General features: G+C 52.7%; 1 protein-coding gene across 1 annotated transcript; it reads left to right on the forward strand.

The window, feature by feature from the left end:
• Positions 1-720: 720 nt before the first annotated feature.
• TMEM151B (transmembrane protein 151B) lies at positions 721-10,319 on the forward strand. The gene is made up of 3 exons (XM_001363089.4): positions 721-1,168; positions 4,146-4,586; positions 5,968-10,319. Exons 1-3 carry the CDS (start codon positions 1,052-1,054, stop codon positions 7,096-7,098), a joined length of 1,689 nt encoding a protein of 562 aa, XP_001363126.1. The 5' UTR covers positions 721-1,051; the 3' UTR covers positions 7,099-10,319.
• The last annotated feature ends 244 nt before the right edge of the window (positions 10,320-10,563 follow it).

Here is a 10,563-nt window from a genome sequence, read left to right on the forward strand (position 1 = left end):
TTGCTGCTCCCTACTATGCCCACAAGGACAGGAGTATTCCTGGGGAGCCAGAATACCTGACAGTGTTTAGGACCTCAAGTGCCTTTGAGTTGCGCCCCCCCCCCCTCATTTCACCTGCCTGCACTCACATTTTGCATTATGAACCTGCAGAAGTGAAGGATAAACAAGAGGTGTGTGTATATATGCTTGGTTGGTCACTCCTACTTTAGGATCCAGTGCCAAGGCTATGTACTCTAGGGTTTCTACCGACAGTGTGACTTTGGCGTCTGTCCCTTGTCTGTGGGGTGCTTGATTTCCTATCCTCCCAGTCTCCTTTCAATTTGATTTCCACCCTTCCCCCACGCTTTTTGGCTCTTGGTCTTAATCCATTCGAATCTTCAAGAACCTTCAGGAATACTGGGGAGGGGGGCGACCTCTGCCTGTCTTCATGGAGACCCAGGCTAGTGGGGAGAAGGCTTGCTGCAAAGGAGAAGGCTCCCTCAGGCTGGGAGAAAGGGACCAGAGAAAGAAGAAATTGTAGGCAGAGTTGCCAGGTACAGTGGGGGATGCGGGTATGGGATCCCCCTCTGTCACATCTCTTCTTTACTAGGGGTAATTGTTAGGTGGGACTTTGGGGGAGGCGGAGTTGGGGGGGGCTGGAGGCGGGGCTCAGCTGCGCTGGGAGGAAGAGGGGGGGCGCACTGGCTCGGGCTCCCGGCTCAGACAAAAGGCGGCGGCGGGAGCGGGAGGGAGGCGGAGCGGCGCCGGGAGGGCCTCAAGGTGACACTTGCCCCGGGTCCCGGCCCCTCTTCCTTGGTCCGTCCCCACCCACCCCAGCCCTCACTCTCCGTCCCACCCCACATTCCCCGGTGCCTTTCCCTCCCCAACCCGGCCTCTCCAACCCTAGAGCTCTCTACCGGCTCCCTCTCCACCCCCCGCGGGGGGGTGGGGAGCAGCCAGGGCCCCGCCCCCTCCCGCCCCCTTCCCCCCCACCTCCAGGCCGGCACAGGATGCCCCCGGCCCCCGGTGGCCCCCAGGGAGGCTCTGAGCTCCGCGCCCCCCACCCTGCGCCATGTCTCCCCCCGGCTCGGCTGCAGGAGAGAGCGGCAGCGGCGGCGGCTGCGGCGGTAGCGGCCCCGGGCCCCTGGAGGAGGCGGCGGCGGCGGCGGAGGGCACCGCCCGAGAGGAGGTGAGGACCATCCCGGTGCCCCATGCCCCGTGCCCCCTGTTCCCCCAGCACACCTCCTTTCGTATTCTCCGAGGGACCGTGTCCAAGTCCCTCTCCATCTCTCCCATCCCAAGCCCTTCCGCTCCCTGTAGGGTTCAGCCGCGGTCCAGAAAACCCCTCTCCTCCCGTCCCCCTTCTTTCCTAAGACCTTGATGTGGTCTTCTGGGATCTGACCTGACCCTAAATACGGGTCCCCTGCTCGTTCCGCCGCAGCGCTGCCCTCCCCCCCTACCCAGTAGCTTGGCCGGTTGCAGCCGCAGCCCTGCACCTCGATGCCCCCCCTTCCCCTCCCCCCTCCGGAGATGTCCGTGGTAACGAGAAGGGGGAAGAGGCAAGGGGCGGGGCTCTGGGGGTCCTGGGGAGGGGAGGGGCAACTGGGGCGGGGCTTCTCTGGTGGGGCTGGAGAACTTGGAGTGGGAAATGTCTGTGTGTTTTGGGCAAGGGACAAGTGGGTAATCAGGAGTTAATGGTTCCATTCAGGAAGGGAAGGGGCAGAGGGTCCTTGGCAGTGCAAGAAAGACTGTAAGGGTGTGGAGTGGGGAGAGAGTCGTGTACAGGGGAGCTCGGTTAGGTAACAGGTTACCCTGGATAATGTTTCTGGCAGAAGGGGGCATGCAAGAAGAAGACTGAAGATTTCCCTCCTGATCTCATGAAGGGAGCATTAGGGTAGTAAATGAGGAAGCAGGCAGCCCTCTTCCCATTGTCTCTGGAGGCAGACTGCGATTCTTCCCAAACCTTCATACTGTGTCTGTATGAGAGTTTTAGGCTAGGCCACTAGGATGGGGGAAGGGATAAACCCCACAAACATGGATGGGGTCAAGGGAAATGAGGGCTCAGAAAATGCCCCTTCCTAATGACTCATTAACAATCACTTGCTCTATGAGACAAAATACATGCAGAAACAGACACACCCACGACAGCCCCTACCCTTCCAGACACAAACATGCTAATTCTCACACATACATTTGCTGATGTACACATATGCATAGATTTGGGCACAACTGTGCAGACCCACTTTCCAGTATAATTGGAAATAGGCATGAAACATGCCTCTGAGAATACACAAAAATATGTCCCAGAAACATATATGTACATGCATACATACTTTGCCTAAATTTATCCCACCCTTTCTTTCCTCCTCCTCTTTCTCTCCTTCTTCTTGTTCTTGTTGTTCTTCTTCAACTCTTACCTTCCAGTCTTAGAATCAACACTAAGTATTGGGCAGTAAGGGCTAGGCAATTGGAGATGAGTGTCTTGACCAGGGTCACACATCTAGGAAGTATCTGAGGTCAAACCTGAATCCAAGACCTCCTATCTCTACCTCTGGCTCTCTGTCCACTGATCCACCTAGTGACTCCTCTCCCATCCTTTCTGAATCCTCCTTTGCCATCTCTTTTTCATGGTTTTTTTGATCCCTCCTTTTTATTTTCCCTTGAATGTCTCTTCTCTCTCTGACCTCTAAACTTCCTCTTTTTCTCCTGTCTTCTCCCTGAGCTCAAACTTCAAGATTAATATAGGAAGCCAAATGAGGGAGAGAGAATCACAGCAGAAATAAGATTGTTAGATATCAGGAAGAACTACTTAATAATGAGAGATGAGTGACCCTAAGCACAAGGTGAACCTTAGTTTAAGCAATCACTCTCCTACACAATAGTGCAACAGAGGCAAAAATCATTTAATTCATCAAATGTTTTCTAAACACCTACATCTTTGTATCCTCACATGCTATATGTAATTAGCATACACAGATGACATTTTGGTCCCTACCCTCAAGGAGTTTGCATTCTTATAAGCAAGAACAAATGTGTGCACAACTAAGCATAATCTAAGGCAGAAATGTAAATGAAAGGTCAGGTCCAGATGAGTTCTGATGAGGAAGTCTGAGAAAGGAGAGAACATTTCTAACCTTGAAGAAATGGGGTGCTGGGGAAGATAGAGCTGTTATTGGAGGAAGGTGTACTGAAGTTGGGCGTATAAGGGAGGAATTTCAGTAGAAGAAGAGCAGAGTGGTTCATTCTAGGTAACAAACACTGAATAAGTAAGATCAGAGAGACAAATGGACAAGGAGAAAAGAAATGGAAGACAGGCCATATACCTGGAAAAGAGATCCCTGCCACCTCTTTGGCTCCTTCCTAGTGCTCTCTTTGGGTTCCTTGGTTTTCTGGAACTCCAATTTCATTCCTTCACCTGTGTCCTCATTATCTGGGGCTCTCATTTGCCTTGAGACCTCCAGATTTCTCCCTCTTGCTCTACATTGGTAGACAATATTAGTAAAAATATAGCAGGAGGGGAGGAAGTTGGAATATAGGGGTCTAGAAGAAGAAATAGGATTTGAAAGGGTCATGTTTACTATCATTTACTATTCTTATCACCTACTTGCTGGAAGGACATGGACACAGTGCCCATCATGGAGTAGGGAGGACACCAAGGAAGGCTGTCTCTTTCCTGTCCCCCCCCCCTTCTCTTGCCTCTCCCATCTCATCTTCTTTGTCTGCTTTTTTTTTTCTTTGTCTCTCTCTGTGATATTCAATCTCTCTCTAACTGCCTGGTTGTGTGTGTGTGTGTGTGTGTGTGTGTGTGTGTGTGTGTGTGTGTGTGTGTGTTTCTTTTTGCTGATGTTTCTCTGATTTCTTTTTCTCTGTGACTGACTTTGTTTCTGGCTCTGCATCATGCTATTTCCATCTCTTAAAATTTTGTATCTTTCTTCACATCTGTATCTCTTTTTCCCTGGACTCTTTCTCTCTTTCTGAATTGCTTATGTTCTTTACTGTTGCTGGTTTTTTTCTTTTTTTCTATATTTATTGCCTGTCTCTATTTTTAAATTTTGGTATCTGTTTCTTCCTCTTCTCTATGTATGTCTGCTGCCTGGGGGGGGGGGGGGCTGGTTGTTTCTGTGTTCTTCTATTCCTCTCTTTCCTTTTCTTTCCCCCCTGAGCAGCAGCGCCCAGTGCAGCCCTCCTTCACCAAGTCCCTCTGTCGTGAGTCGCACTGGAAGTGCCTGTTGCTGTCGCTGCTCATGTACGGCTGCCTGGGGGCAGTGGCCTGGTGCCATGTCACTACGGTGACTCGCCTCACCTTCAGCAGCGCCTACCAAGGCAACAGCCTCATGTACCATGACAGTCCCTGCTCCAATGGCTATGTCTACATCCCCCTGGCCTTCCTGCTCATGCTCTATGCTGTCTACCTCGTGGAATGCTGGCACTGCCAGGCCCGCCACGAGCTGCAGTACCGTGTGGACGTGGTCAGTGTTCGGGAGCGTGTGGGTCGAATGCAGCAGGCCACACCGTGCATCTGGTGGAAGGCAATCAGCTACCACTATGTCCGCCGCACCCGACAGGTCACCCGTTACCGAAATGGGGATGCCTATACCACCACACAGGTAAGAGCCATGGCCTCAGAGGGAGGAAGTTGATAGAACATGAGGTCCCTGCTGGAGTGGGTTGGGAAGGAATGGAGTAGATGAAGATGGTGAGACAGAGAGATCTTGAAGGAGTGCTGGCTGATAAAATGTGAGATGGTGTTTGTGTTGACACTGCAAGCCCTGTCAGACAGACAGAACCATCCCCTTGAGGGCTTGCCCTATTGGGATGTCTTGGTTGTTCCAAAAAAAGGAGAAGACACTACTGTTCTCCTGGGTAGGCTTGAGATCTGATGAGGGAGACAGAATCCCCACTCGCAGGGGGCTGTCAGTCTTTGGGGAAAGGCAGGTCCTATCCTGTGGAACTGCACAAGTTCAAGTTGAAGCATCATTTATGAGGAAACTCCCTAGTGTGGAAGGTGTCTTGCTAGGCAGTGCAGGCACGAAGATGACACAGTGCCTTCCCTTAGTGGGCATACATTCCCATCTGATGGGGGAAAGACTTACTGCCTTCTAAGAGTTCCTTTTCTGATAGTGAAACTCCTTGCTCTTTGAGAAGTCCTAATCTGATGGGCAGACACAATTCTTGACCAATCTAATGGAGGGAGACATTCCTTACAGCTCAGAAGCTCCTGTTTTCATGAGGGACACTCTGAGATCTTCTGATTTGAAATATGAGCCACCGTCACCTGCCTCAAGTCCCCAGAGCTCACCAGTTCCAGAGCTCACCAGCTAGTAGCAGAGAGAACACACCCACCGACCCCCCCCCCCCACCTTTAAAAAGGCAGGGAAATGAGCAAATGTATAGACATTTCAGTAGGTTAAACTCCGATTGGGGTACAGCCCTCAACATATTGGGCATGGTCAGGGAAATCTTCCTGGGATAAAGAGTTTGGTGCAGGCTGGAGAAGAGTAGTGGAAGGATGGGGGACAGTTATGTCACAAGTGCAGGGACAGGAAACAAATTAGCTTGGCTGTACTGGGAGCTCTTGTAGAGTGTGGATGTGATAGGGAGGGTAAGGCAGGGCAGGCAGCTGATGGAGAGCCCTTGAGCCTGTAGAGTTGAATTCTGGAGTTTCATTAGGACAACATTGTTGCGGTTTCATTCACTCTAAGTCCCTGGCGTTTGGGGTAGGGGGATGATGAGGAAGAAATATATGCTTCAGTTTGGATGGAGGATAGAGGGAGGGGGGACAAGGATTTTAGAATATTAGAATTGGAAGGGGGTTCAGCAACCACCTGGTCTGACCTCCTTTGTTTCCCCTAAAAGATTCCAAGACCAGATAGAGGAAATGACTTTGCAGGGAGGAAGTTAGAGGCCTGTAGACCTTCTTCCACTTCTGAGCCCCACCTCAATCTTCCCACCTTCTACCTCTCTCCCCACCCCATCCCGCTACCTCAGGTCTATCACGAGCGGGTGAACACCCACGTGGCCGAAGCTGAATTTGACTATGCGCGCTGCGGCGTCCGCGACGTGTCCAAAGCGCTGGTGGGGCTGGAGGGCGCGCCAGCCACGCGGTTGCGCTTCACCAAGTGTTTCAGCTTCGCGAGCGTGGAGGCAGAGAACGCGTACCTGTGCCAGCGCGCACGCTTCTTTGCCGAAAACGAGGGGCTGGACGACTACATGGAAGCCCGGGAGGGAATGCACCTAAAGAACGTGGACTTCCGCGAGTATATGGTGGCCTTCCCGGACCCGACGCGACCACCGTGGTACGCCTGCCAATCAGCCTTCTGGGCAGCCGCCTTGCTCACGCTGTCCTGGCCGCTGCGGGTGCTGAGCGAGTACCGCACGGCGTATGCCCATTACCACGTAGAGAAGCTCTTTGGGTTGGAGGGGGGCGGCGGCGGCTCCACCCCGAGCGGCGACGAGTCTCTGCCACCGCTCACCCACCGCCTGCCCCGGGTCAACACGGTGGACAGCACGGAGTTGGAGTGGCACATCCGTTCCAATCAGCAGCTGGTGCCCAGCTATTCGGAGGCAGTGCTGATGGACCTGGCTGGGCTGGGAGCGCGCTGCGGCGGGGGTCCCGGAGGGGGCTATGCACCCTCCTGCCGCTACGGTGGCGTGGGCGGCTCGGGGGCGGCGGGGGCGGCCCCATACCGTCGCAGCTGCGAGCACTGCCAGCGCGCCGTCAGTAGCTCGTCCATTTTCTCGCGCAGTGCGCTCAGCATCTGCGCCAGTCCCAGAGGCGCGGGCGGGGCTGGGGGTCCAGGGGGCAGCGGCGGCTGTGGCGGGAGTCGTTTCTCTCTGGGTCGTCTCTACGGCTCTCGAAGAAGCTGCTTGTGGAGGAGCCGGAGCGGAAGCGTCAACGACGCCAGTTGCCCCACGGAACAGACGCGCTTGTCCAGCCAGGCCAGCATGGGCGGCGACGAAGATGATGAGGACGATGAAGATGAGGAGGGAGGGCCCCCCCCACCGTACCACGACGCGCTCTACTTTCCCGTGCTCATAGTCCACCGGCAGGAGGGGTGCTTAGGCCACAGTCACCGGCCATTGCATCGCCACGGCTCCTGCGTGGAGACCTCACTGTGACCCCTCCCTCCCCCATCTGTCGAGAGGGGGTGGGCGGCAGAGGGGGAGGTCTCGCAAGGATTGAGGGGGCTGGGAGGTCTTCCTGCCCCCACCCTGCTCCACGCCAAACTTTATCCCTTACCCCCAATCGGGGGAGCCACGGATGTCCGAGTGACCACAAGGGGAAAGGGCATGCTTTGAGGAGATTGGACAGATCAGCATGGACTGAGACCTCGGCTCCCCTCTTATACAGAAAGAGTAGGGGTGGTGGGTGGGTGAGTGAGTGCGTGCCTGTGTGCTTGTGTGTTTGCTTGGGGGAGGGGGAGACTGGCTCTGGGTTTTCAGAGAGATTTGGGGGATTCAGAACTGTCAAGGCCAAAGCGACCCAAACCCTGCCCCTTGTCAAATCCTGTGTTTCTAAGGGCATAAAGAGACACAGGTGGCCTCACCTAACCTGGCTTGGGACCTAGCCTTTTACAAGATCTGACTGTTATATGGGGTCCTGTTATCTCCCTCTTTTCTGTCCACCCCTCCTCTTTCTCCTCGTCAGCCTTCTCCATGGAAGAGAGAGGCCTTACTTATAGAGCTAGGGAGAGAAAGATCTTGGATAGAGGAAAAATACTGGGGAAAAGGACTTCCCCTCCTCCCTCACTTTACTACATTTGGATATTGTATTGGGGCATGGTGGAAGGGAAGGATTAGAGAGTTAACCTCTACTCCCCTAATTAGGTGGGTCCTATGGATGAGCTCAGCACTCTGGACATCCCAACTTCAATTCCATGGAAAATACTGAGATCCTTTCCTCTCTGCTCCCCATCCCCCACCCCCAGGCCAGTTTCCTTTCTGCCTCTCCCTCCTTTAAGCCTCCTGTTTATCCCTCTGGTCCCAGGAGTCTAGGCTTCCAGACTCCTCTTTCACAAAGATATCACCTGCCTTTGGATCTCTTTCTCTTGTTGCTGGGGGATGAGATTTCCTTGTAGGAAGATTGGACAAATGGATTCCTTCCCTAAATTCATTTGGGTCTTAGTTTCTCCACTTAGGACAGAGGTCATGTGCCTTTTCTAGAGGGGAGGTTAAGTGGGTGAGATTGACACACAGGATTCTGGCCAGGGAGAATGACAGAATAAAGTGATGTGGGGTGAGAGGAATGAATGGAGATAGTGACCAGGAAGAGAGTAGGGAAGAACTTGAACAAAATTGAGAGGGGGAGAGTGGGCTTCCCTCTGTGCCCCTTTCTCCATATTCCCTGAGCTGACAATTTTGTTCCAAGCCTAAGCTGGAGAAATGCTGGATTCTGGTATTTCCGGGCTCTGAGGGAGGGATTTCTACCCCAACCCTCAGCAGCACTAGCCCCATGAGGTGGTCATTGCTATGTATCCTAAGCTCCCTTAAGGAAGGCAGGAACAAGCCCTGCCCCCAATTCTCTTCTGCTATCTGTGGCTTAGCAGCCTTTCCTTCTTGCTGCCCCTAAGCTCTATTCAGTAACCTGGTCCTTTGATGCAAAAGTGCCCCAATACTTCCTTCTTGTTCCTGGTTTCAGCCTGCATGTCTGTGTGCTTCCCTCTTCTCTCAACTGTGTCCTCAGCTCAAGCTCACCTCTGCTGATTTAGTGCAGAAAGGTAAAAGCAGTCTAGAGATGAGTTACAGTAGGCCTTTGCCTAGGATTTCCTTTCCCTTATTCTCTCCCATCTCCCTCAGAAGACACCTAAAGGTAACCAATCCTCCCCCCCACTTCAGGCCCAACAATGTCAGTGGCCCCTCATTGTGGCCTTCACCTATGCAACATCAACTCTGTCCCCACATCCCTCCTCAGGGATTTGGGGAAAGAGATTCAGGAGGCACTGCTTCTGGACTCTTTTTCAAGGTGTTAAAGGCCTGGATCTGATTAGACTGCTGTGGGCCTGTGTGTTTGTGGCTGAGAGGCTGATGCTGGGGTTGGAGAGGCTATGGGAAAGTGGTGGTACCAGAATGTCCACTAGATTCTTATGGGAACTCTTCTCCCCATCTCTCCCCCCGTTGTATATCTCACACTCAGTTGGCTGCCTCCCTGAGTCTGTCCCCTCTCCCCCATTTGGTCTCTAGCCTGGTCTAAGCCATCTCTTCACCCCCACCTAATGGGCATCTATGAGATATAGGTGGTGAGGCAGGGGGACCCCTTCCCTCTTCAGCCACATCCCATTCCATGTTGCTCCTCCTACTGTCAACTTGTAAAAACATTTTGTTTCTTCAGAAAGAAGGAAAACCTTTTTAGCTCCTTCCCTTCAGAAAGGGCCAGAGAGGTTATGGTGGGGATGCAGGATGCCAAGTGAAGGGGATCAGGACTTGGACCCCTCATTCCTTGTCTGTACTCACCACCTCTGGCCTCTGGTCTCTCTCTGTCTCTGTCTCTCTCTGTCTCTCTCTCTGTCTCTCTCTCACATACACACACACACACACACACACACACACACACACAGCAGATTTAGAGGCATCAGTCCTTTGGTTCTTGCTTGGTGATTGTAATTGGCAGGAGAAATTCAAACCAGTGAAATTAATCTCCAAAATTAAACCTTACACTGAATGTTCTCATTCCTTTGATGAGGAAGTCTGCACACACACACATGCACACCCACACATTCACACTTGCACAGAGATGGAATCAAACTCACAGTGGCACAGGCACACAGATGGGCAGGGCACCGACAAGCTGCGGGACTCACACATACACACTCCCCATTGGTGCTCTGCTAGGTGTCGGCTGGATGGCAAGGCAGCTCCAGCTATCTCTTTTCCCCAAATGCCCTGCCCTGGGGATTTGCCTGATACTTTTTGGCTTTTTGTCCAGGAAGGGGGCTCACCCTTTCTCTGGGCTTCCAGGATTGGGGGACAGGATAACAAGATGGGGAGAATGGTCATTTCTCTGTTAGATTCTTTGACAACCACCAGGAGGGGTAGGAAAGGGAGAGCTTGTCTGTTTCCTAGTCTTCCCCACACCCTGGGGTAGGTAGACAGGGTGAAGGCAACCCTGGGAAGATGGAGATAGTGGGATGCAGGCATTTACTAGCCACATGCCTTGGGCAACATCTGGAAAGTTTAGGATGCTGGGGATGAGGGCTAGGGGCTGCAAAAGGGGGGTTGGACAGTGTTCTGTCCATTGGGTGCATCACACTGTGGCCTTTCTGTTAAGGATCTCCAAGTGGAAAGATTGTACAAACCAAACATGGAAAAATAAAGTTTTCAGATGACTCACTGATTTCCCTCAACAGCTTGGTGTCTCCTTCCTTCCTCCTCCAATCTCTTCCCTGTGCTTGCTATACACTCCATTTATAGTCCTTTAGGATTTGCAGCTGGTAGCATAGTGGGACTTGGGTCTAGATTTAGGGAAGGCCACTTAAACCTCTCCACTCAGAGATTTTCTATCTTTTAAACCCTACTCTATTCTGTGGTGACCCCTTGGAGAAGGTGGAGTGCAGGTATGTGTATATCATCCCTTCCTCCATAAATGGA

Source organism: Monodelphis domestica, chromosome 2 (genome assembly GCF_027887165.1).
Source record: "Monodelphis domestica isolate mMonDom1 chromosome 2, mMonDom1.pri, whole genome shotgun sequence".
NCBI classification, from domain to species: Eukaryota; Metazoa; Chordata; class Mammalia; order Didelphimorphia; family Didelphidae; genus Monodelphis; species Monodelphis domestica.

Bases quoted from the DNA above. Each gene is read 5' to 3' on its own strand.
- TMEM151B (XM_001363089.4), top strand. From the start codon at position 1,052: ATGTCTCCCCCCGGCTCGGCTGCAGGAGAGAGCGGCAGCGGCGGCGGC. The intron at 1,169-4,145 runs GTGAGGACCATC...CCCCCTGAGCAG, and splicing joins AGGGCACCGCCCGAGAGGAG to CAGCGCCCAGTGCAGCCCTC. The intron at 4,587-5,967 runs GTAAGAGCCATG...CCGCTACCTCAG, and splicing joins ATGCCTATACCACCACACAG to GTCTATCACGAGCGGGTGAA.